At 39.1% G+C, this 27027-nt stretch overlaps 1 protein-coding gene across 2 annotated transcripts in view; it reads right to left on the bottom strand.

Moving 5' to 3' along the window:
* The window catches only part of Pde7b (phosphodiesterase 7B), a 295006-nt gene that overhangs the window by 124430 nt on the left and 143549 nt on the right, over positions 1–27027 (bottom strand). The window contains exon 1 of one of the 2 annotated variants that reach the window (XM_048354141.1): positions 9961–10542. The exons of the other annotated variant lie outside the window; for it this stretch is intronic. Within the exon in view, the coding sequence (XP_048210098.1) occupies positions 9961–10198 (238 nt within the window). The 5' untranslated portion in view covers positions 10199–10542. Of the gene's footprint in view, positions 1–9960; positions 10543–27027 lie in introns of those variants that run through there. 2 annotated transcript variants of the gene reach the window in all.

Here is a 27027-nt window from a genome sequence, read left to right as displayed (position 1 = left end):
ATAGGAATATTTGCATAAAATATTAAAATATTTTCCATTCTTTGACCTTCTGGGATGGTCTAATTACTTTCTGAGGATTTGAAGCATTGTCTAAAAAAAATCAACACAAAATTTAAGTTCAAATTTGTTTATTCACATTCTATGATGAATATATCACCAAATCAAGTAAATATATGTATTGCTTTTTGTTGTTGTTTCTTTGTTTTTTTCCAGTCCTGGGGCTTGGACTCAGGACCTGAGCACTGTCCTTGGCTTCTTTTTGCTCAAGGCTAACACTCTACCACTTGAGCCACAAGGCTACTTCTGGCCTTTTCTATATATGAGGTGCTGAGAAATCAAGGCAAGCACTCTTCCACTAATCCATATCCCCAGCCCAATATATATCTATAATATAATATATAATAATATATATTATATATATAATAAAGAGGGTAGGGTTTGTTTAGAGATTACAAATCTGGTGAACTGACCCTTTCCTAATTTCATTTACAACAGAAGTCTTTTCTTCTGGGACTGACTTAGGAAAAGCCACGTGGACAAGTGTTCAGAGGAGAAAGATAACTACACCTTGAGTGAATTACAGAGAGGAGAACAGAGAAGAAATAGATGTCTCTCTCATGTCAGTCATTTTGGAATTTGTGCTTCAATACTAGAATAACCTAGGGATCCTTGCTACAATTTTGTCCTGTCAGTGCTTTCCATTCTAGGAGCTGGGAACCAGAAAGGAGAAAAGCCCTCAGAAATATCCAGTTAGCACATTCAAGGAATGAAAATGTGTCAGACCTGGTCAGAGTAAGATGAACTGTATAATGATGATCACAATTTCAATTAGTTGCAGAAACAAAACCTCAGCTTTCAATGTGGGAACTGACTAGAAAGGTAAGAAACATTTCCTATTTCACTGCACTTATTCAGTAGAACCTACCAATGTCAAGGTCCTGAGGTAGCTGTTGAAATGCATGCATACATTTTGAGAGAGAGGCAGGGGGAAGAGAGAGAGAAAGAGAGGAAGGAGGAGGAAAAAAGGAGGGGGTAAAGGACAAGGGGGAAAGCAAAGTTCAAACAATGGTGGTAAGAAATATTGAGCAAGCCATACTTACTTATGGCTTGGTCAACAGAATATATACTGGCAGTAAAGCCTGATGATAGATTGGTTGTTCTTTATTCATTTATTTTGTACTCTACTAGGGAATCCACTAGGGAAGATTAGGAATGTTTAGCAACAGTGAAAACAATTCCAAATTAGTTTTTTTTCCAGTTTGATTGTTTTTATGTGTTTGCAGCAACACAGACTGTTATTACCCTTATTATAATAAGGGTTATTACTCCTATTAACCAGCCTTTGTGAGAAGACAATGGGATTATCTTCATTCTTTTATTATGCAATACATTAAAGATCTCTTAAATATGTTGAGAGGTTGGTCTGTGGATAGAGTTCCAGACTGGGAATTCCTTCTCCTGGGAAAAAGCGAATAAGGCACAGGAGAAGTGTATGTTCATGAGGATGAGGTGTAGAGTCTACACTGTGGAACTATGGGAAGAGACTCAAAGGCAGATGGGCAGATGAACTTGTTTATGGCTCCCCTTCTCAGGATGATATCTTGCAGGTATGTGGGAGAAACATTTAGGTAGATACAGATGTGGGATCCTGAGGCATACATTCACCTAGATGTCATCTTGGAGAAAAGTATTTATTCAAAAGAAGTAATTTAATCAGAAGAGATCAATCACAATGTTAAGAAAGTTTAACTTTTCTTGCTGTCCAGGAGAATGAGCTCAACAGCCAAGAATTGATTAGTTCAGAAAGGCAGAGTATATTTTATTACATAGTTCCATGTGGGCATTTGAAATCTCTGCCAGAAATGTTTTAAACATAGCAGTTGTTTCTTCATTTATGCATGTATTTTACATTATACATTTTCATTTTTGTTTCTTTTTCTAGTTGGTGGTACTGAGGTTGAACTGAGAGGCTTGCACCTGCTGGGCAAGTACTCTACCACCTGAGCCATGTCACAGCTTTATTTATTGCACTTGAATCCTTATTGCCTTCTTGGCATTCCATGTCTGATTTTCTGTTTATTTCTTTCCCTTCTTTTCTTTCTAAATCATGTCCTTCAGCAAATATGATTCACTTGTTTGAGTGAGTTACTGCTAGAGACCCTGGAGGTCAATGTGTGTTTGGTTTTTCTGAAGTGCCCCTCATTATGTACAGAGATTTATGTGAGATACTTGGGGCTATCCCAAAAGATTCAGAGAAAGAGGCATGAAAGGCAATCTTTCCCTTTGGCTTTAATTCTAGAAGCTGAGAAACATCTAAGGATTCAACTAGCAAAGTTGCAACTATTGCATTTTACGTGGTTTGTAAGCCATGGCTATTAATTTTCCTTTTCAGTGTCTTACCTAAAGATTTACATTCATCCCCAGTTGAAACTCTCGTCTTGATTTTATTTTATAGTTTTTCTCTCTGGTATCTTTCTGTGTCTATTACTGACGTGAAGCAATTGCCATTCTATGTCTCTTGAATTTGTTCTGTTTTTCCTCTCTCATGTTTTTTCTTTTCTGCAGCATGCTGGAACCCTTGGACTCAGGCCATCTGCAACTGACCTCTTCTTTGTCTTTGTCAACCGTGCCTTCTTCTTGCACACAGGGCTGATTTTAAGCTTTCTCTTGTTACTGTCAAGGATATTCAATCTACTGACTCTAGACTACCCCCAGCACTTGTAGGAGAGTCAATGAAATAAATAAATGCTCAGAATAAGGGCTTTGTTGATAATGTATAAAATATATACTATATGCTATGTTCACTTCTTAGATGAGAGAGTCTTTGCAGGAAGGGGTGTCTGATAATTTTGTCATTTGTGAAAATTTTAAGAGAAGTTCAAAGGGATAAAACTCATCATTTGCAGTGACCTCAGAATTTTAGAGATGTCAATTCTAAAGAGAAACTTAGGGAAGGGGAACATGAGAGAAAAACAGACACATAGAGAAAGATGGAGAAACAGTAAAGAAGGAGGGAAGTGGGGGAGGGAAGGAAGAAAGAACAAAATGTACTGTATTCCTCTAAATTATGATATTGTGTTAAAGAGCAAGGACTGGAGTTTTGCTTACTATTCCAGATGTGACAAAATATAGTTACTATGTATTATAAATATATTACTAGCTCAAGAAAAATGAGTAGTAGTAAAGAGAACATTGTCAGTTATTTCTGTGACTAGAAAATAAATTGACCTTTTTATAATAAAGCTGCTAATGCTTTTCCTTTTGGAATTAGACTGATACCGATGGCAGGATTTTACTATTTACGCACACCAGACGACGTAGAAAGAGAAAGAAAGGAATAAAGAAAAGCAAGGAATAAAACAAAAAAAGGAAGGAATAAAGAAAACAAGAAACGACTTCCAGGGTAAAAGGCAAACCAATGCAATAGCAATACTTACAAGACAATATGTAGTAAACTAGTGGTACAACTCGGGTGGGAGGAGGGAAGGATTGGCAAGAGGGAAGGTGGGAGAAAAATGAGGGAGGAGGTAACAAGTTTGACAAGAAATGTGCTCTGTACCTTATGTGTGAAACTGTAACCCCTGTATTCATCACTTTGACAATAAAAAAATAAAAAAAGGAACTACTTCCAATTAAATTGCAGAGAAAGTGCAAGTAGCATCTTCTGTTCAGCTTCATCCCCTCACGGCTCATTTGTAGGACACAGTGAACACCTACCTCCTCACTGCATTCTTGAATTATATCGACAGTAGACAGACTTATTATCTATAAAAGATATAGCTTTGGGTTCTTAATTTAGGTAAAGTACTCCAAAATGCACGAACCAAGCAATTACTTTAGAAGTAGAAATGCATGCCTAATTTGAAATGCATGCATTTGCTCTTTTAGAGGAAAACTTTAGTTTTGTCTTTACCAGTAAGTGACAACTTCTCTATAAGAAACAACTGTCTCCTATTAATTCTGAGTTCTGAAATCCACTAGTATAATATTTTATTTTAAAAGTGATAAGGATTAATCCTGTTCGTTTGCTAGAATATGTGTTTAAAAATGACTCCACTAAAAGGAAGAACTAGAATTTATGTTGCCTGAATAATCTGTCTCAAGGAAATCCCATTGATACACTTACTTAATGGTTGCAAGTGATTTTATTCCTTCAGATAATTTCCTTTATTTTTAAAAATCATATATGAAAATTTACTGAGTGACTGACATGTAGGATGAAAAGAAGACCACAATGAATGTTGTCTTGACTTGTAAAGAACAGGGAGTTGAGAGAAAAAAATGCCTACAAAAGAAACTCAAAGAGAATGAGGTTTTTTGTTTTTTTGTTTGTTTGTTTGTTTTTTTTTTTTTTGGTTGGGAATATGGCCTAGTGGCAAGAGTGCTTGCCTCACATACATGAAGCCCTGGGTTCAATTCCCTAGCACCACATATACAGGAAACGGCCAGAAGTGGTGCTGTGACTCAAAGGGCAGAGTGCTAGCTTTGAGCATAAAGAAGCCAGGAACAGTGCTCACTGAGTCCAAGCCCCAGGACTTGCAAAAAAAAAAAAGAAAAAAAAAAAAGAAATCCAAAGAAAGTTTGGGGAAAGGAAGACACACAGCCAGAATTGTTACCCTTGGTCACCCAGGGGTCATCAGCTCTAGGATCCCCTCCTCCTGCAGAAACCCCAAATCCTCGGTTGCTTCAAGTCCTTACTGGAAGATGGCTCTATATTCGTGGTCTGTGCAAATCTTCCCATAGCCTTAATTCATTTCTAGATTATATGTAATTCCTCATGCAATGTAGATGCTGTGCAGTTATTATGCAATCGCTATGTGTAGACATTAAAACATATTCTTATTTTCCCTTCACAATTCAAAATTTAGTGATCTCAAGAAGGCTTCTTAAAGGGGCTGGCATTCATGAATAATCTCAAGGAATCAGGAGAAATTGGGATCATGGAGGGAAGTAATTTTAAGCATTAGGAACAATGAGTAGAGAAAAAAATAGGGAGTGGTGGAATGCTCTTCTTGTCTGGGTAGAATACGAGTACTCAAAGCGACATAATGACAAGTAGGACTAGGAAAGTGGGGAGAGCTTTGTACTTACGGTGAAAGAATCAGGCTGTTCTTTGCAGATACTAAGAAGCCATTGGAGGATTAAAAAAAAATCAACATTGTTGATATACTTTAGTTGCAGAATAGAATGAACAGGGATAGGGGTAGAAAAGCACTGGGAATTGGAAGCTATCACAAGGTTACACATGCAACAATGGGAGACTTGACCAAGAATCTCCTAATTGAATAGAAACAAGGGAGAAGGTATAGCAAAACTAACACAAACACTCAGAATTATGATATCCTTACCATTTCCTGAGAATGTAGTAGCATTTAGGCTCCTTCTAGATTGTTTCAGATATTATCTCCTTTAATGCATACAGTAACATGAAACTGCTAGTATTGTTATTGCCTTTTCATAAAAGAAACCAAGGCACCAACAGAGTAATGTGACCATGGTCATATAATTCTGATTAAAAAACTTTAAAAAATCTCAATTGTGCAAATATAGTCAGGTTCTCTGAGTCTCTCTTATGGAATTGGGAACTGGAGAATCGCATTTTAAACCTGTGTTTCTATCCTTCACAGAACAAAATCAAGTGGAAGAAAGATTTGGGTCAAGGTGAGATGTTATGCTCTTCTTTTTATTTAAATTTGCACTCCCACCTAAAGAATGAATTAACTCATCAGTAATTATTATCCAGTGTATCGACAGGCTACTGTCTAAGAGCAGTAGTTTTAGAAATATATTAAGAACAAGTATCAGATGATCGACTGTTGGCACTGAGACTTTTCTCAAGGCAACTTTGAATGAAATCATTAAGCACTGATGTATATTTAAAGTGTATATGAATTTTTTCAAGTGTTCTTCAATCTCACTGGCTTTACAGTCAATATTTTGAGTGTACAGAAAAGTTTAAATGAACAAGTGCTCATTTTTATACTGAAGCTGTGGCCTGAATTCGGATTGATAAATTCACAATTGTTTTTTACTCAAGAAACCTTTGATTCATAGAGTCTTTGAATTTATGTCACATAATATAATCTATGCTCTATATTAGGCACAAATCCATTTGCCTTGAATTTAATATCAGTGTTCAGTCTTCAAAATTTTCAAGTTATATGTTTGACACTTGAAAACATTTAAAATTTGTATTTTATATATCAATTTGAACCGTAGAGTTCTGGAATCAGGACTCTGGGAGATTTTCTTGTCTAACACTGTTCAATATTCAGGGATGCAAAGCAAATTTCTGATCTTTTTCTTCTCCTTGAAGTATAGGTTAAGTTGCAATGGCTATAGGGAAATGAGTTGTGCTTTTTCTTTTTTAAGAGAGGGTTGCGTGTTCTTATATTTTCCTGGAACTAGAAGCTATTGAAATGCAAACAAGCTTAATAAATAAATAAGATATATGTAAAATTTAGACCATAGGCGCCAAAAAGGAAAGCAATTTCCAAAGCTTCAGACTTTGCAGGCACTCGGTTGAATTTCCAGGTCAGATTATTTATTCAAGGAAGAACAAGATCTGCTGGGGGATGTCTGGTCTTAAACTGATTGCTGACTGGAATCATTATGAGAGTAAGATGTATACTTATGGCATGTGAGAAGCCATCTGTTCCTGCTCATCTTTTATCCTTCTCCCACCCTCACCTTGGTGTATGCCCTCATCACTGCACTGTAAGTTACTTCCTGTTGGTCAAGAGGACCATCCTCAGGATCTTCCCAACCTTTGAACCTTGGATCTACAAGTAAGACTCTCAAAATAAGCAGAAAAATATCAAAGAGGCTCAGTCCTTTTGACCTGCTTTGTCAGGCTTGCATTCTGAATTCTCATGTTTACCCATCAACGTACAATTAAGAAAGCCACACACTACTTTAAATGCAAATTTGAATGACCTTGGACTTGCTTCGATCATGGGAGTTTTGTGGCTCAGAGTTGGGCAATTGAGACTCTTCTCTGGCTCTGACCCAGTGTCAGTGCGAATCCCTCCTTTAGTCTCTGTGATTCAGCTTATTTCTAAAATACAGAGACTGAGTTATTTAAAAATCTTTTGCAGCCAAAGAGAAAAAAATATGAATTTTGATATAGTTAATAGGGTCCAATCAGTGAGCGGACTGAAATTCTCACCTCAAATATGCCAACAATGTCCAGAGCCCCTTTCTAAAGCCTTGACCAACACCCACTGCCAGGCACTCCAAGATGTGAACGTGACCAGTCTTCTTCCCCTTCCCCCTCTGTCTATTGATACAACAGTCACCTAATATTTTCCAGTGAATGCTAATCTTAAGATGCTGTGGGCATCGTCCTGTCTCTCACCTGTTCACCTCCACCCTGCCACTTAGCTCTCTTCAGACAACTTCTCTCCTTTGCCTTCTATGATTTATTATTCAGTGCATTTCATTTTAAAGCCTCTTATAAATACATATTCACATATTTACTTCTCAGAAATTCTTTTGCTCTTTCCCTGCATTACCTGAAAAAAAACCACCTCAAAGTATTTTTCTATTTTACTTGTGAAGAACAGAGTTCCCAGTGTTGTCTAAGAAACAGGAGTAAAATAATCATGCCCTTCATGGGGGGGAAAGAAAAGAAAAAAATTTATGGTACGTTAACTATAGTAAGAATCAGCAACAATACTCTCTAGGGACCTATGAAACATCTATTGGTTCAATTCAGATTTTCTACAGTTTCATGGCTTTTAAACATTGAAACGTATTCATTTGTTCTCTTGGGCAGTCCAAATATACACAACATTTATAATATTTCAGTTTTACTGCTTTCAGTTATGAGCATAGCCAAAACATTGTGTGCTGTGAATGTAACATATTCGGAACCTGTTTAGTAAAGACAGAAAAGTGGAGGGAAAATGTGACTACCGAGGATGATGGTTGAATTGGGTTTTACAGTTTGAACAGAGTGTTCTCAGTTGGCTGAGCCAAAGAGAAGTATTCCAAGTGCAAGACATTACTTGGGGATAGGCAACACTTAATGCCCGATAAGTTGTTTCATCAAAGTGTAGCATTTTCTGAGGGGACCAAGGTAAATGTGAGATTCAGGGGAGGGCAGAGAGAGAGAAAGGGGAAGAGAGAGAGAGAGAGAGAGGAGATATTTTCCATGTGGCCCCTTTATTTTTGAAGTAATTTCTACCGTAGGCTCTCATACCTAACTGAAAATGGATGAAACATCACTTTCAGAAATAGAAAAATGCAAGATTTTTTTGAAATCTCCTATTGATGTTCCTGAGGCCTCGCTGTCACGCTTGAGTAGTGACGTGGTACAGTTGAAGAGCACCTGTGCTGGGGAGACACAGTGAGCGAGGAACAAGAGACAATTTGGAAAGTGAAGCATTTCATCTCCAGGGTTCATCACTGAGCCCTCTGCTGATGGATGAGAGGGTTTCATAGTCACACCTGAAAGCTGACACCCTCATCTCTGAAAATGGGAAGGAGTTTGGCAACAGTAATTTGTGCTAATATTTGATATGAATAATACATAGTATAAAAATAGTCTATACTTATCCCTACAGATATGACAACATTTGTTGAATTAGGTAGCTTTATCAAAGAGTGCCATAGGAAATAGGAGTTTTAATCATTTACTTTCAGGAGATAAATCAAGCAGAGCAACAGTTCAAGTGTCATAGTCCATTTTCTTCCCAGGTGGCTTTCTCCATGTTTCTTGCCCTAGTCACATGAAATATACAATGGCTTTTGTGTTGCCTCAAATCTTCTGACCAAGACCAATTTCTGTGGGCTTCCATCTTCCAAATTCCACATAAACCTCAGCCTGATTGGTCTCCTTCACTTTTCTAAGTTCGCAAGTCCTCATTGTTGACTAGAGACCAGCATTTATTTTTCTTTGTCCAGAGCATGACTTTTAAAACAGTATTTGTATGGATATTTTAGGTAACTTAACTTTGAAAAAGTTTCTACTATAAGTTATTGAAAAGTTCATACAGTTTAGTCTCTCTCTTTCTGTCTATCCTTTCCATCTATCCCATCCCTCATCTCCAGTGATGTCCCCCTTGAATTACACAAACATACACTCACATCCTTCTCAAGTAAGCCCCACTGTTTTCCAAATGTTTACCAACATTTTCCTCAAAGGAAGAGAGCACCCTGCAGTCAGCTATAGCATTTGTGGCTTGCAGAGGCTGCTGGGGTCCTTGACAGAGATCCCAGGCATCTTTCTGCCTTGTGCCCACTGGTAGAAACACAGCAGACTTTCCCCCAACTGTCCCACACACAGCACATTCTTATAACATGACAGAGCCTCTATGATTCATCATTTCCACATTTGCGGGTGAGCTGCTTTTTCCTCACACCACTGGGGGTGTTTGTATTATCATCACTTCTCAAAGGGGAAACCGAGGCAAGAAAGTTTACCAACTTGTCCAGGACATAAGAAGCCTGCAGACCAAACTGAGGACTGGAAACGTTAGCCATGCTGTAGCTGCCAAGTTAACAATGGGAAGATATATTTTATCTGAAATATCATTTTGGAAGGGGGGAAAAAAAGCAACTCCAAGAGAACCTTCCGTTAGAAGCATATCTCTAACTTGTTGACAAGAAATGTCAGAGTCAGGACGAAGCATTAAGAAGCATCATCCAATTTCACTCTCTCCGTTTGGAGACTGGAACTCAGGAAATTTGACTTATCTCAGCTTGGACAAGACCTGCTGCACACTGAGCCCAGAAATCAGGTTTCTCAATTTCCACTGTCATGCCCCTCCTACCATATCACTCTTAATTTTAACATGCACTTCTAACCTAGAGCAGATGTTTGTAAGCCCCGGCCCTTGCACACTCTCTTTGTACCACTTAGCTTCCGTTTTCCCATTTTGATGACTTAGGATTCTGCAAGGTAAGGATTGAAAGTGATCACACCCCTGAACCTTCCACACCGCACAATCCATTTACCTGGAAAGCTCTGAAGAGCATCTTCATTTTCCAGAATGCCTCTCGGTTTGGTTGCCTGTAGCTCACTTTTGGATTTCCAAACCAGCTTTACCATTCTGATCATCTCTGGCAAGTCCCAGGGCAGCGGCCCCTGCTGGCACCCCGGCCGGCTGCAGAGGGAGGAGGGCAGCACACCTTCTGGGGCCGGCCACCTCCTGCCTAGCTCTGCCGAGTGGAAATATCGCTCTAGCACAGGCATTCTGCCCTGTTCCCCAGAAAAGGAGGTAGGGCTGCTGCTGCTGCTGCTGCTGCTGCTGCTGCTGCTGCTGCTGCTGCTGTCGCCCGAGCTGCTGCCACCGGTCGGGAAATTCTTCCTGGGCAGGGGTAGGCAACCCCGCGTGCAATCCTCGGCAGCTTTAGAAAGCCAAGCTTCCTCCAGCCTGGCATAGCCTCCCTGGCTCTCCAGAACCTGCACACGACACTGGCTAGGAGACACGAAAGGAGCGATGCTCTTCCTAAGGTTGCTCACTGCTGAGGAACTGTTGCTGTATTCCTTCCTTAGAGATAGAGTGCTTTTTTTTTTTTTTTCCTTCTCCTTTCTCTCTCAGGCACTGAGTTCACAGCACTTAATTAATCCCAGGCTACAGCTGGAGCGACAGCAGGGGGAAAAAGAAAAGCCACTGAGATTTTAGCATTTGCTTTTCCCTCCTCTTCCTCTTGATTTGTTTGTTTTCAGTTGGCTTTCCGTGCCTGTCAGAGTTTGTCAGGTGGCTGAGCTCTGAAGGGCTTCAGGCAAAGAAGTGAGGCTCCTTTTTCACCGCCCTCTCTGAGGGGTCCCCCCAGAGGTCAGTTATTTGGAGATGTCAGGAAAAGTCACTGCTTGAGCTGCATAAGCCTAGAAGCCTTTCAGGCTAGAATTCTGCAAGCCTCAAAAAAGCTCCCAGAAAAAAAAAAATTAAAAGCTCAGCACCCACAGAACCTTTTGCAGCACTTCAGTGGAGAAGGCCCGGTTGGGGGTCACCTTGCCCAGCCACTGTGTCCAGACGGAGATGGTGTTGGTTTGATCTTCAGGAACCAATTCAAACATTCTCCCTCTTTCTCCACACTCCTCCCACTTTGCTGTCATTTGGTTCTCAGCAAACTAACCAAGTTTTGGCCTATTAGTCCAATCCCTTTGTAACCTCAGCTGCCCCTGAGCTGGAAGGGAAATAACACTGAATCACATTCCAAAGCTAGCTCAAAAGAAATGGATTAGGGAAGTGTCAAGGTCCCTGTGTATATGTGTAGTGGGTTTTCATACTCTGGACACTTGGCTAGGAATGGTACAACGTTTGGTGTCAAAGAAAAGTCATCATTTAAAAATATATTCTTAAGGGGGCATAAATGGTAGTGAAAAGATAGGGAAGAAAGTGAGGGAGATTCATTTTACAGAGAGATAGAAAGATAGATACAGAGATAGATACACAGAGAGAGAGACAGGGAGAGAGAGAGACAGAAAGTGAGAGAGAGAGAAACATCATTGTGAACTTAATATCTGGGCCACTGACTACTGTGTCCCCATCCGAGAGCGGCGAATTGAGGACAACGGTGGGTCAGCCTCTTGTTTCCTGGGGCTCTGAGATGAAGGCACTAACCCCGGAAGTCAGAAGCAACACAGCAACAAGAGATGCCCCCTGTCGCTTATGTGAAAGGCCCCGGACATCAACGAAAGTGGGTAGTATTATGCTTGGTACTTTTGCCAACAAATTGAGTTTGTAGGAACGATTTGAACTTGGACAGCCCCTGTTTTCTCCAAGGAAATTGTAACAAGCCCATCTTGGGCCTCTCTTCACATCTCTGCCTTTGCACAGGGCTTTGTTTTGTTTGACACTTTATTTTGTTGATGTACAATCGGTTGCTCCTGTTCTACATTCCTTTCAGGCCCGGTTGATCACACAATTATTTGATGTTTCTTTAGGGGAGCATGGAGGAGGATTGGGGGAAAGGAGAGAAAAACCTGTAGCATGTGTTTTGTTTTCATTGCTCTCACCTGATTCTTTTTAAAATATTGAAAGTAGGAAAGCCTACAATAATCTTATCATTATCCCCATCATCATTAATAAGCTTGGGTTTCCACACTGAATTAAGTGAATTTTCTTTCTTTCTTTCTGTTTTGTTTTGAGAAATTATACTAGCAAAACTCTTTTCTTTCCTAATAAATGCAAAAAGACCAAATCCCTTTGAGGGTACTTTTGTATACTCAAATGAGAAAACATTTGAAGACACTAATTTTTGTGAACTTATAAAATGACAATACGGAGCGACTAATTCTTGTAACTAGCAGCTAATCATATAATTCAGTGAGGGAGGAATCTGTCATCCACTTTATCAAGAGGATGTGCCTTCCTTTATTTCCCTCTTTTGTGAGGGTTGAAAGGATTTCTGCAGTGGCACATTCCTCCTGATGTTTGACAGCCTTTCCAACCCTTATCTTATCTTCTCATCAGACGAGAGGTATCAAGGCTGTCTAGAATGGAGATGATTTTATTTTATAATTACATGTAAAATGCTGTACCCTCTCACCATGTTTCCTGAATAATGTCTTAAACTCACTCCTCAGTCACAAACTTCCTTGACAAAACAACTGAAGAGTTCCCTAAGTGTTGGACTATTTTTATTTTTGTTCAGTTATTTTGCAGTAGTACTTAGCACCAGGATATCCTGACCCTTGGAACAAAGGGGTGAAGAACAAAGAAAACAACTATATGATATAATATATCACACACACAAATGTACTACGAACTGCACATTTCTTCAGTACTGATTTTAAAAAGAATCCAAGGATATAAATTTCAACTGTATCCACTACACTGTTTTACATATTCCCTTATAAAATATTCTAGAGAAGTTAGAAAATGTTGGATTATTGAGCTTGACTACTTCCTATGGGATAGGAGTTAGGGCCAAGCAAACACTATTTCTAGTTTTCATTTCTGAGGCGGAACCCACTTTAGAAGGCTTGAAAGGTGAAAATGTTTGCATAATTTAAAAGTTTTCCCCCAATATGGGATTATCTTCATCCCAGAGTAGAAGTGCAAAAATACCACAAAAAAGGTCGTTCTCATGGTATTTCTGGCTCATGTAGAAACAGGAAGTACAGGAAATCTTGTGAGAAAGCTTGGCTCAGAAGATTTTTGGCTCAACCATAGGCTTAGGAGATTGGAACGAACTGTTGAGATGTTAGTATTTACTGGACCAAAAAAAAAAAAAAAAAAAAAAAAAAAACCAACTCTCTACTACACTATGTCTCTGAAAGGCAGTTTTACTAAATTTCTCCTTGGTCTTTCAGCTAGTTACCTTGGAAGAGAAGGCCTATACAGCTCTGATTTCCTTCACTTGATGACAATTGTTTATCTTCCACTATTTTCTCTACAGCCAGAAGTCTGGATTGCTAGGCATGGGGAAAAAAGGTAGGGGCATTCGATTCTCAGAGGAATCATGAAGCAGTCTTATCCATCTGAAGTGTAAGAATTCTTATAAATGTTAATATGAGTAATTAATGTGCTACAGACAGGAGATGTTAAGATAAACTCTCAAAAATAAGTAAGGTCTTTGTTTAGGCATTGTGAGTCAATCTAACATCTCATTAAGGGGAAAACAGTTCTTTTCTTCAGTGAAAGAAAATGTAATGAATATTTGCAATGTCAAAATAGCTATTTCTAAAGGAAACTTAGATTTTACAAATAAAATCTTGACAATGTGAAGTATTTATATTCCTTTAGAGAAGGTACTTTCACAGTACAAACTTAGAAACCTGTATTCATTGCTTCTTTTGAGTCTATGCGTAGAATCTTAAAACTTCATCTTAATGAAAATATCACTTCGATTATTTTGGAAGAATGCATACACCCTTATTAACTCTCCTCCTCCTCCTCTCCTCCTCCTCCTCTCCTCTTTCTCCTCCTAGTCCTCCTCCTCCTCCTCCTCCTCCTCCTCCTCCTCCTCCTCCTCCTCCTCCTCCTCCTCCTCCTCCTCCTCCTCCTCCTCCTCCTCTTTCTTTTAAGGAAAATAGTATAGACTATTGAGGGAGTTTAGGTATTTTGTTCTGGATTTTTCCATCAATTCAGTTCAGATATAAATGTATAAACATATGCTCTTTCTTTACCTCTCTCTTCCCTCCTCTCTGTCTCTGTCTCTGTCTCTGTCTCTGTCTCTCTCTCTCTCTCACACACACACACACACACAAACTTATGACCACCCTAGTTTCACAAATGTAATTCGAATGCATACATATGTATTTCTTAGATTCCTTTTAAAAGTATGTATTTGTTTATACAAGAACACTCTAAAGCCACCAGCACAACAATGTTCATTGCAGCACAATTTGTCATTGCTAAAGCATGGAAACAACCTAGATGCCCCTCAGTAGACGAGTGGATCAGGAAAATGTGGTACATCTACACAATGGAATTCTATGCCTCCATCAAAAGAAATGACACTGCCCCATTTGTAAGGAAATGGAAGCACTTGGAAAAAATCATACTAAGTGAAGTGACCCAGACCCAAAGAAACATAAACCCTATGGTGTCCCTCATAGGGAATAGCTAGTACAGGAATAGGCTAGTCATGGTAGAAGATCAAAATACCCCAATAATTACACCCATATGACCACATAAGAAGATGCCAAGTGAAATGAACTCCACATTACGGAAACAAGAGTTGTGCCACTGTTGTGATTGTTCTCAGCATGCCATGTGAACTCGTACTACTTCTTTTTTTCTCTTTTTCCTTGTCAGTTTGTTTGACTGAGTGGTTTGTCTAGTTTTATTTCTCTTGTAGTCCCTTCCTGTAGCTGTACCCTTACTACCACTGTGCTACATCTGAGTACCCTGGATATTGTCTGATATGGGTAGTAGAACTGGGGAAGGGAGAGGGAATACAAGGATCGAGAGACAAAGAACAAAAAGACAAACCATTCAAAAAGCAACACTTGAAAAAAAAAAAGAAACCATTTGGTGTAAACCAACTGCACAACTCTTGGGGAAAAAGGGAAAGGGGGAGGAGGGAGGAGAGAAATGAGGGAGGAGGTAACAAGTAGAACAAGAAATGTACTTACTGCCTTTCATATGAATCTGTAACCCCTCTGCATCACACTTTCACAATGAAAAAAAAGGAAAAAAAAAGGGAAGGAAAAACAGGTCTTTCAACTTTGTTTAATGTAGTCTAAGTAGAAGAAGCTCAAACAACTTACAGTGTCCTTCAGGAGAAATAGAAATGTAATAGCTGTAGCCTTAGTTAATCTCAAGGAACAATGCCAGCAAGTAGGGAAAATGATTTGGTCTACAGACTGACCATACAAGGCAGTGCACGTTTCCATTGTCACATGGGGAATGGGGAGAGAAAGTAAGGTGAGATGAGGAAAGACAAGGCGGGGAGAAGTAGATGGGTTGACTTGATAGTCATAATTTCATTTCACAGCGGATGTCTAAACTATTCCCAATCAATCTCTAACTCGCCCTGAAAATATGTAGCAACTTTACTGAGAGAAGAGTAGAAGGGAGAATCTCCTGTGACAGCCCTTCCTCATGTTCTGGGGCCCACGGGCTCCACTGCCTAGATCCAGCTTTTTGTTGCCAGTAATCTCTTCTATTATTGCTGTTGTTGTTGCTATTATTATTTCTATCAGTAGTAGTAGTACTAGTAAATTACATATCTAAAGGGAAAAACCAGGATCGCAGCTAGCATTAGACCTCTATCCTGGCTTTTGTATATCTTACCTAATGCTAAGATTCCCATCTCTGAGAATTTTCCAGCAGTGAGTCCAGTGTCACAAGTGTGGAGATGGCAAGAAGTGTTGAGTGGCAAGAAGACTTACTTTCTTCACCTGGCTCACCCTATTCGTGAATATGGATGGGTTCTCCTCCATAACTGAACATCTGATGACACAGTATATTACCTTGGCCTCTGACTGCAGCCTTTGTAGGGTTTTCTGATTGGGAAGGATCTTCAGTGGCTGTAGAGGACACATCTCATAGTTATCTATTTGTTTGTGTTTAAACAGCTACAGTAATGAAATCTCCAAGGTAACCTTCTAAGACTATTGGCTTTGGGTTTATAAAAACCAGGTTTCAGTCTGTAGTCACCACCAAGTTTTGCCTTAAACATAATGCCTTACCTATAAATGGGTATGAGAGAAATAAGTACTTTATCCATTATACTGGATCATACAAGAGTTAGGGTAAGACAAAAACATGAACTCTTTTCTAAATGATAATACACTATGAATTTAACGTTATTATTTAGACATTCTTCTAAGAAATCCCACCTCACAATTTATCTAAATGCAAAGTTTGGCTACTCGTTTTTAGGAACTGATTACAAAGTGGAAAAGCCCAATCCAACCAACCATGAAGTCTCTGTGGAAGTTCCTGTTCCCCATGAAAATGGAAGAAAGCAAAGGTAGTGGACAGAGGGTAACCTGTGAGAGTGAACTGTGGGAGTTAGTAAGAGACTTTAATGAGGGCAAGCAAAAGCACTGGCGTGTGAATGAGCAGATAGATAAAGGACAATGAGTGATCATAGAGATGGCTCAATAGGACAAATATTCTTTGCAAGTATACTTTGGAGGTGCACAACCTAGGACTGATGTCTAGGGTGAAGCTTGCAAGATCGTTACTGTGGCTTCTTTAGTGCTGAGGTTACACTGCCCACGTTCTCTTGATGGGGAATTGAGTTTCCATCCACAGTGATGAATGGGTGTGTTTGATGTTTGGGAGCTGTACAGCTTGGCGACAGATGCGCTGGTAGTGAGCATGTGTCTTCAGGCTGCCACTGGCCCCATTTCCCTAGACAAACTTATGAGAGCCTTACTTTTCTTTTTTGTCCTTGGTTCTTTATTCTTCAAAGATTTTGAGAATTTTGGATGGTCTTAATGAATCTCTAATGTATTAGTCTTCTCCTCCTCCTCCTCCTTCTCTCAGACAGGGTCTTCCTATGTAGCCCAGGCTGGCTTTGAACTCATAATCTTCACTGTCTCTGCCTCCAAATTGCTGGGATTATAAGCATGTGCCACCATGTTCAGAGATAAGCTTTTTTTTTTTTTTTTAAAGAAATGAAGTGTGTTAAACCAAATATACTTCTTAAAAAGTGGTTCAAAGTCTGAAATATTTTTTGACATTTTTCTTTCTGTGTAGATATTATGCATCGCTTCTAGAAGCTCTTAAGAATTAGCCAGGGCTCAGAAGACTCCAAGGATGGTAGAAAGGAGATTATTCTCAAAGAACTGCTGGAAAATGCCAGGATGGAGGATTCCTTCTTAGTATAATAAAAATAAACGAGATCTCTAATAAGATAAAAGATTATTCATATAAAACAATACCACAAAAGGAAAGAAAAGTAAGAAATAAAGCCTTCCAAAAATCTTCACCCTTGTTAATACTCATTTATGGATTTCAAAGTCTGTTTGGAAGGAGAAATCAACTGCCCTATGAGTATGGAATGCAAACTTGCTACCCTTTTAAAGGGTATTTATTATTTCCTTCCCTCTCTTTCACCTATTACTTACTGGCAGTTATGAACTACATATTATAACAAAAAGTATCTTTGAGTGGTACATGTTAATGTGTAGATGAAAGACCAGGAGATCCATTAAAATGTAGATTGTGACTTGGTAGGTCTGTTTAGGGAGCCAAGACTGCATTTCTAGAAAGTTCTCTGAGGACACAGAGATATAAGCTTGTAACCACATTGAGTGACAAGACTATACACAGGTGACAGCTATTTTCCGTCCATTTTGTATCAGGAATTCATGAAAGAACTTACAGCAAATGTCCCGTCCTTTACAGATATGCCAATTAAGACTTTTGAAAACAATCATGCTAGCTGAGGTTAAGTACTCTCTAGGGAAATGAGCAACTGGAATTTCTGGGAAAGAACAAAGGTTGTGTTCAGGGATTTTCAAGACATTCAACTTCACATTGCTTAGCTGTTCAATTTGATTTCATTTATTTCTCTCCCCTATGGGTTAACTTTAAAGACAAGATAAACTATTAAGTATAGGCCATTATGATGAACATCTATGATAGAGTCTAAAAGAAATTTCTAACCAAAGCTATTTTTAAAAAGTCACTTTTCATCAGGTATCTAACACAACTTCAGCCATTTTTTTTACCATTCCACCGTGCCAGTGGTTCATGTCTATAATCCAGCAGAAATGTTCAAGGGACCCTGAACTCCAATTAACCAGTAAAATGCTGATAGAAGAGCTATGGCTCAAGTGTTAGAGCCCCAGCCTTAAGTGAAACAGCTAACAGAAAGTACCAGCACCCCTGGTTCAAGCCTCAGTACAAGCACAATAAAAAAAATAAAACTTCCCATCTCTCCTTCTTTCTGGCATTTTCTTGCCCCCTGATTACTCTACTCAGGATGATTAGGAAAAGCTCTGAGTCTTGGATTTCCTTCGCTGGGGACATTCTCATCAACACCAATTCCTTCATTTAATTTTTTAAAGTTTTATGCAAAGTGGACTTCGAAATGGAGTCTGGTAATCTTTCCCACTGTAATATTCTAGGCATGAATGAATGGTGAGCAGATGATTCCACAAAGAAATAACGATGGAAAAAATGAAAAGAGGCATTCATGGCATTGTAGCCAGTGGCCCACCGTGCTGCTGACTCAGACAAATGTACCATAGTACCATCTCTCATTTTTGTCTCAGCCAAACACCCCCCCCCCACACACACAAGAGATAAGTCAAATAAACTCCACCACAAGCTGCACATTCTAACAGGTACCATGCAATCCCAGACATAGTATTTATGAGAAAATGCTGCCAGAAGATACAGGCATGTGAAGTCAGCTGGAAGACACGAGTAACAAGAGCATGAGGCTAGAATCCCACCACATTTATATGATTAAAAATTTGTACAGTTAACTAAACAAGAACGCTTAGAATAAATGGAAGCATCTGTTGGTAATTGGAAACACAATTTGCTGTTTATTTTTTTTCCATTATCTTTCTTGGTTCTTTCTAAGCTTATGTGCTTCCCTATGACTATGTATACCTATATTTCCTGTCATTTAGGGGGAGTGTCTAGAAAAGAAGACAAAAAAAGCTGGAAGATAACATGTCAACAACGAATATGTAGTATGCTTGTTCATTTAGAGGATTTTAGAAGGTGTCCTCTTTATTGGCAGGAGAATTGGGGATAAGAATGAAGGGAACACATTTATTACATAGTATATTTAACAAGCTGTACACAATACTGCATAGTATTTTTACCAAATCCTTTTTTCCCCTTTTGATCTAAGGTGTTGCTGCAGCAACAATAGTATCATATCCAAAGAAAGAAAAAGAAAGCCTCTACCACACTAGAACACTTGACAGCAAATCAAGAGTCCCTAAGTTTTCTTTTTTTGTAATTTTTTCCCATTCCCCATTCAAAACTCTAGTAATATTTGGTTTATCCCATCCTGTAAATTACCTAAAATGCTTGTGCATCTTTTTATCTCTAGGATATACTAACCGATCTTGTTCTACTCTTATGTGGATCTCTGGATCTGTCTGCTCTTCATCCTCTATGATCACCTCCTTGAACCCATTTTGCAGTCTGCTTGTATTTGTCTTCCTTTCCCATTGAACTGCAAGGTAAAGTATACTGTCTGTTAAGAAATATTAATGTCCCTCTAATGGCTATGCTTCTCAATGAGAGTTTGGGGCTCAATTACAGAACCACAAACCTAGGCCTTTATTTACTGTATTGTCCAGCCTGTCCTCCATCTTGAAATCTTCTAGCCTCCATCTCCCAAGAATCAGAGATTATAGGTATACAGAGATTGCTACATACAGCTTAAAACAAACAAACAAACAGGCTTTTAATCAATATGTTTGCATGCTGTTATTACTCTTTTTTTCCCTGCTTTCAAACTTTGAGAAGGCAGTTAATTGAACTACTATTGGGCTCTTTAAATCTCTCACTAGACATTATAAAGCTCAATCAAGTCATATTTATCTTTAAAAATGTATTATGATTTGACATGTGTAATAATCATGTCATTTTTCAGATACGTAACATATGAAAGTGATGCCAACTATTTATATTAATTTGACACAAGGAGAATATGAAAGTAGTACGAATCCCTTTATGGGACATTCATTGCTTTCAGAAATAGGCTCTCCACTTACTTTGTCTTATAAACTCAGCCACACTTACAGTGCATGCACAAAAATGTTAAGAAAATCGTTTTTTTTTTTTTGTTTTTTTTTGCCAGTCCTGGGCCTGGGACTCAGGGCCTGAGCCCTGTCCCTGGCTTCTTCCAGCTCAAGGCTAGCACTCTGCCACCTGAGCCACAGTGCCCCTTCTGGCCCTTTTCCATATATGTGGTGCTTGGGAATCGAACTGAGAGCTTCATGTGTAGGAGGCAAGTGCTCTTGCCACTAGGCCATATTCCCAGCCCAAGAAAATTGTTTTTATCCCTCCCTCCCATCTTCCCTCTCTTCTTCCCTATGTGTCAGCTAGCCAGCCAGTCAGTCAGTCTGTCTCTGTCTCTTTCCTTTTGAACCAGGTCTCATTGCTTAGCCCAGCCTGGTCTCTAGATCCTTTTGACTCAGGCTCCGGTTGCTGGGATTACAAGCAGTGCCCCATGCCTGACTCACTTCAGCACTTTCCTGATGAAGGTTATGGTAAAGGTGACTATATTCCTTATGAAACGTTACCTGACTGAACTGGACCATCACTGTGATGACCACTGCTGTGTACTGGACCTTGGGGTTAGCAGTGGAAAATCACCAGAGCAGATTTAATATTAGGTAAATAAAATTGCAGCAATGATTCTGTTGTCTGTGACCTTAATTCCAGTCTCTGAAGCAACAGAGAATGATAATGTGGAATTGGTCAATTGAATCCACAGATTTACCCAAGATATTGAACAGATATTTTCCTTTTGGAGCCTGTTAGTAAGACTGCTTACCACACCACAGTGCCAGCTGCATCTGTTTTCTAAACAGCTTGACCAGAAATGGAAAGAAAAAGAGCCTTAAGTGTTTCCAAGTGTTAAGGAAATAGCTTGGGTCACTTTTTGCATGGACAACAGTCCATGTGGCCATTCAGATCTGGCACCCAGCTGATGTCTGACCTGGGATATAGATGAAGGGAGGAAGCTGGGACAGGCACGTGTCCAGGGCACAAGACATCAGCCTTCTGCCTCAGATACATTCTTTGGCTTTACTTTCATATGGCAAATCTAGCCTCATATACATTTGTGCCAGAACTAGGGGTTGAATTTAGGGCCTTATGCTCATGTTCTCTCACTGGGCTTTTTCACTGAAGGCTGGTTGGCAGTGTATCATTTAATTCACATCTCCAACTTGTTGGATAATTGGAGATAAGAGTCTAATGGACATTTTTTTTTGGGGGGGGGGTGCTCAGCCTATCTTCTAGCTGTGATCCTCAGAGCCCAGCACCCTGAGTAGCTAGGGTTGTAGGCATGAAACACCAGCACCTGGCTAGTCATTTATACTGATAGCCCCTTTTCTAGGCAAGTATAAACCTATCACTTCCTCATCACTTTTATATAGCAACTTTTTTTTTTTTTGTGAAAGTGTTATTTAAGAACCTTTCATGTCCTCAATGAAAGGAAAGAAGAAACCCTGGGAGAACTAACTCATCTGACACTCAGGGCTTTTGTATTCTTTTTCCTGCTCCCTAAAAGAATTTATTCATAAATCCATTTACAAATATGAAGTAATGCCCAGTCCTCTTTTTTTTCTAACTAAGCCCAATCAAGCCTAATCTTTCCATTTGATATCCTACATGTATAAGATCTTATAATTTCACATCTTGTTTCTCATAATTGTTTATAGTCTGTGAATTCAACATTTGATTTTATGACATTCGATTTTGAGAGTGCAGGTATTTGTTCCTGTTCTCTCTTCCGTAAAGCATTGCCAAAGTGGTCGCAATTATAATGGACGCTGAATTAGCACTACTGTGCCTATGATAGATATGTGGAGAGAGTTCTGTGTGGGACAGCCACAGCATTTTTGGGAAACCTCAGAAAGGATATTTGGTGTTGCAAAATCAAGTACTCCTTTCGACCTAAACCATATTCTGGTTTTCTTGAAATTATTGAAGGGTTAGAACTTTCCCTCCATTAACATGGTTTGTAAAGTCACGTTTTCCCCCCAAAGTACAAACGTGCAAATGAAAGGAATTACAAAAAATCATATTGAGATTTCACTCAAGAAGCCCCTCTATTGTCATATTTTCTTAGTTCTAATCTGTAGAGCCAAACATGCCATTCTATCTGTTTTCTCCAAGTTGGCCTTTTTTTTTTTCCAGTGGGGGAGGGAGATTTTTTTTATCTAGACCATTTGGAGATAGTTTTCAGCAATCCAACAAAACATACATTCTTTAGTAGAACTAGGGTTTGGTAAGCTGAGTTCTTAGAGAAATTTAGAGGATCAAATGAGAGCACGCATGGGAAGTATACAGAATAGGGCCAAGCACAAAGCAGGCATTCAGTGAAATCCAGCTGTTATCATCTCCTGCAGATTACCTGCTCTCTTCTCCATGGAGCTGGCATCAATAACCCTTCTAGCCCCAGGTGCCATCAGTAGAACCAGCAGGTATGAGACGAAGGTGATGGATGGAAGGGCAAAGACAGGACAGGTAAGTGAAGAAAAAAATAAAGGGTATATGTTTAGTGTGGAGTTGTCAAGGAGCTGGAAGAAAAAAAAAGATAAAGATATAAAAGAAAATAGAGGGAAAAAAAGGAGTCCAGATTTTTCACTAGCAATGATCTTGAAGGTTGAATTTCCAAGACATTGTTAGCCCTTTAATCTCAATATGGGGCTCCTGCAATTTCTTTTCCTCATAGTCCACCTTTGAACATGTACCTCAGATCTTCTAGAAGCTTCTCCAGATCCAATTATACAAAAATCAGGGCTTAATTATTATTTGTATTTTTCTAGTATAAACTAGGCAGTCATACACAGTGAAAACTGAGCTAGTTTCTCTCTAAGTCTCTAGAAATCCATTACAACATAATTATTCCCAGAGAGGAATTGTTAGAAATGCCGTTCTTTCATAGCCTATAGCTCTCCACCAAAACATGAAGTTACTGAATTGTCAAGGGCTTTCATGGTGAGATATTATCTCTTATAAGCAAGTCCCTTAAGGATATTGTAAAAACTCTGCCCCTGGTTGGTAAATAAAACATCTGGAAAACTCTTTACTTTTCAGACTTTAAGAACACTTTTTAGAGCATCATAGTAGCAAGTTTCTAAGTGATGTCTTTGTGGCCTGAGAAATATAAAGCAAATAAAAAATGAGTATTTCCTTTCCTTTCTTTTCCTTCTTTCCTTCCTTCCTTCCTTCCTTCCTTCCTTCCTTCCTTCCTTCCTTCCTTCCTTCCTTCCTTCCTTCCTTCCTTCCTTCCTTCCTTCCTTCCTTCCTTCCTTCCTCCCTTCCTTCCCTCCCTCCCTTCCTTCCTTTCTCTCTTTTGCTATGGGATGGCTTCTGTGAGAGATCTCAGAAGTTTGGGGGTACTAGAACTGTTTATAGAGACTGAGTATGTCAAAAGACAGTAAAAAATGGCTTTATTTCCATGGTCAGATCAGATCGCAGGGGAAGAAAGAAAGAAACTGAGGAAGAAAACTGTCCCACTCAAGGGCAGAGGGGAATTGGCATTAAGGAGCCACGCTACTATTTCTTTCTTAGCCTCCTTGTTGAAGAGTAGAGAAGGAGCACTACTGAGGTTAGAGTGGTGTGGTCTGGGGACAATCAGTTCTGGTGGCCTCTGTCCATGACAAGGGTTGAGGTAGCATGATCTGAAGCACCCACTTCTCTTTAAGATTCTGTCCAGCTCAAAGAGGCAGGATTCTCCTTTGTGCTTACTGGATATCTCTGAGCTTGCTGGGATTGGTCGTGTCCTGCATTCTGGAATGTCAAGGGTCTTTTGAACTGAAACACAAGTCAGGACCAGCAGTGATGACACTATCACAGCTGCAAATCTCAGCAAGTAGCTTATTGAGTACAGTGGATTCTAGCTCAACAAATGAGTGAGCATGTTCCCAGGGGACCCTCATGAGCCCCTGCAGAGCAGATCCATAGTTGGGAAAACAATCAGTCATCTCACCACGGCTTCATGGAAACACAGGCAGTGTGGAACTGCACTATCAAATAACTGGATGTGGGAAAGGTTCAGAATCTCTCTGCCAGGGGGTTAAATGAGAGACAGTGGCAAAGAGCCTAAAGGAAGAACTAACTTACTATGTTTTAAAACAACAGAGAAGTACAGATAGAAGGGAGAGGGTTGCATGAGATAAATTCCAACCAGACAATGTTGGGCAGTATAAAGTACAGAATGATTTTGGATGTCATTCTAAGTGCGATGACCAGCCATTAGGAGGTTTTAGGAGAGTGGCACAATCTAAAGTAGTTTTCAGAAATCTGCACTGGTAGATCTGTGGAGAAGGGCTTGTTTACCAGTCAGACTGAGGCAGAAATGAATCAAGTGGTGATAAGAGGAAGAAAGGAATGACACCTAGGCTAGGGCGGTAGCAGTGAGACTGAAGGAAAGATAAATAGTTTGAGCAAATATTTTGGAGGTAGGGTCTCTAGCTCATACCCATGGAGTGGTGATGGTGGTTGGGGGGAAAGGGAGCCACTTCCCATTTCTTCCCATTTGTGAGATGGGAAGAAACATATTCAGATATCAAACATTTGGTTGGATACTTTGGAATGATTTTAGATAACCAAGTAGATGGCTGGTAGGCATCTGAGTAAGAAGTATACAAGCCCATCCCAAGATATGAATATGAGAATTATTGCCACAAGAAGTGGTTAAAGAAAACAAAATCTTGGGCTAATTTAGGCCAATCTCATCCTCCTCTAAATCAATATTTAAGTGCTAAGAATAAGGAGATTGGAGAGACAAAGCCCTTATACTCAGGCAGTATTACTAGAGGAGAGGCAGATCATATTACTATTTCTTTAATGAAGTTGTAAAACAGAAGTGGGTATTGGGAAAATGATAACAAGTTATTTTGCTTGGAATTATCAGGCAGCAGAGACAAGAGGTGACTTGAAAGAGAGTCAGGCATCTGATAGCAACAATTTCCTGTTAAGTCTCTGGTTTTTATTAAGGGAGTTTAATTAGAGACCATAACAAGCTGATAGGGTTGGTGGTAGACATCATATGGATAAAAACATTGCAGTGTGTAGACACTGTTTGATCTGGGGCAAAGCAATAAAACTCTGGAACTCAGCATTCTTCCCTTTGAATACAGAGGTTGGATTTGATCTGTAGTCTCCTTCCATAGAAAGGAAACTATTATAAGAGATCAACACCCACAAGCATAGTTTTTTCAGTATATTAAAGCCTATACTAGGGGCTGGGGATATAGCCTAGTGGCAAGAGTGCCTGCCTCGGATACACGAGGCCCTAGGTTCGATTCCCCAGCACCGCATATACAGAAAACGGCCAGAAGCGGCGCTGTGGCTCAAATGGCAGAGTGCTAGCCTTGAGCGGGAAGAAGCCAGGGACAGTGCTCAGGCCCTGAGTCCAAGGCCCAGGACTGGCCAAAAAAAAAAAAAAAAGCCTATAATATAATATTTCAGCATATGGAGTAGTTTAACAGACATATCCATAAATGTTTTCCAACATAAATATATCTACATATATCCAAAAGGCCAGTAAGAAATCAAATACTTAGCTCTGAAAAGACTATGTAGATTGCCAAAAATTTCAGATTCTTTGAAATTTCAAAAAAAATTTTTTTATGGGTGCCTGTTCTGGAACTTGAACTCAGGGCCTAGGTCCTTAAGCTTTTTAGCTCAATGCTAGCACTTTACTACTTGAGCCACAGCTCCACTTTCAGCTTTTTGGTGGCTAATTGGAAATATGAGTTTCATGGACTTTTCTGCCCTAGCTGGCCAGATCTCAGCCTCCTGCATAGAGAGGATAATAGGCGGGAGGCACTGATGTCTGGCCTTTGGGGTTAATTTTAATTACGTTAATTAAAGCAAGATGGTGGAATAGCACTCTTCAGAGTTCTCCCCCACTTCATTACATAAATGTTTTTGAATAACTAGCTACACACAAAAATACTTTCAAAAGAGCTAAGGAAAGCAAGTGAGAGATTATAGCACCTAGGGCTTGCATGATAATACAAAAAGACACTTTAAAGAGAGTAATTATATTCTCTGTGAAGTAGTATTGTTATACTCTAATTATGGTTAATAAAAAGGAGAAATAAAAACAAAACAATGATACCCAGTATGATAATGATTATTTATGCAGTTTCATAGACAAATATTTCAACCTATAAAGTATACAAGGGGAGAAAATAGATAAAAACATATTTGGTATTTCCTTGGTATCTATTGGATCAACACCAGCCCTAGTAGATATGCTTCAACAGTTTGATGCCTCTTCCTGTTCTTTTTCTTGCTCATTCTTAGCTGTACTAATGGTTCAATGTCTTTATTTCCATTATTTGTAAAATTATATAAAAATTTGTTTCCTGGGAATTAATTCACTATTCATGTGAAACAATGCAACTTTTAGAAGACATCTTGTAATTTACTAGAAAAAAATGGCTAAGTGTTTTTGCATTGATTCATTCAGAAATTGGCTGAACCATTTATTATTGAGAATCATTTATTAATCTCAGAAGCAGGTCAATTTAAACAACAGTGCCTTTGCATTCCTGTAGTCTTTACTTTCATAATTATGTTTTAAAGAATCCACTTATTAATATACACAATGTCTCTATCAAACATTTAAATAACAGATCTTTTTTTGTAAAAATGGATGGTAAATATGAGCTCATATTTAGGAGAACAACAAAGCAGGGTCAACAAAAAAATTAAAAATATGCATTTAGCAGGTCTTTCCTTACAAATGCAAGTATTTACAAATGATACCATAGTATTCTTTCCTATGGTTGAGTAAAATTCCATTGGGTATATATGCCACATTTTCTTGATCCACTCGTCCATTGAGGGGCATCTGGGCTGATTCCATATATTGACTATGGTAAACAGTGCTGTAATGAACATGGTTGTGCTAGGGGCTTAACTTTATCTGTTTTTTAATATTTTGGAT

Source organism: Perognathus longimembris, chromosome 9, assembly GCF_023159225.1.
Source record: "Perognathus longimembris pacificus isolate PPM17 chromosome 9, ASM2315922v1, whole genome shotgun sequence".
Taxonomy (NCBI): Eukaryota; Metazoa; Chordata; class Mammalia; order Rodentia; family Heteromyidae; genus Perognathus; species Perognathus longimembris.
The sequence above is the reverse complement of the archived record's forward strand: the minus strand, read 5'-3'. Positions and strand labels throughout refer to the sequence as shown.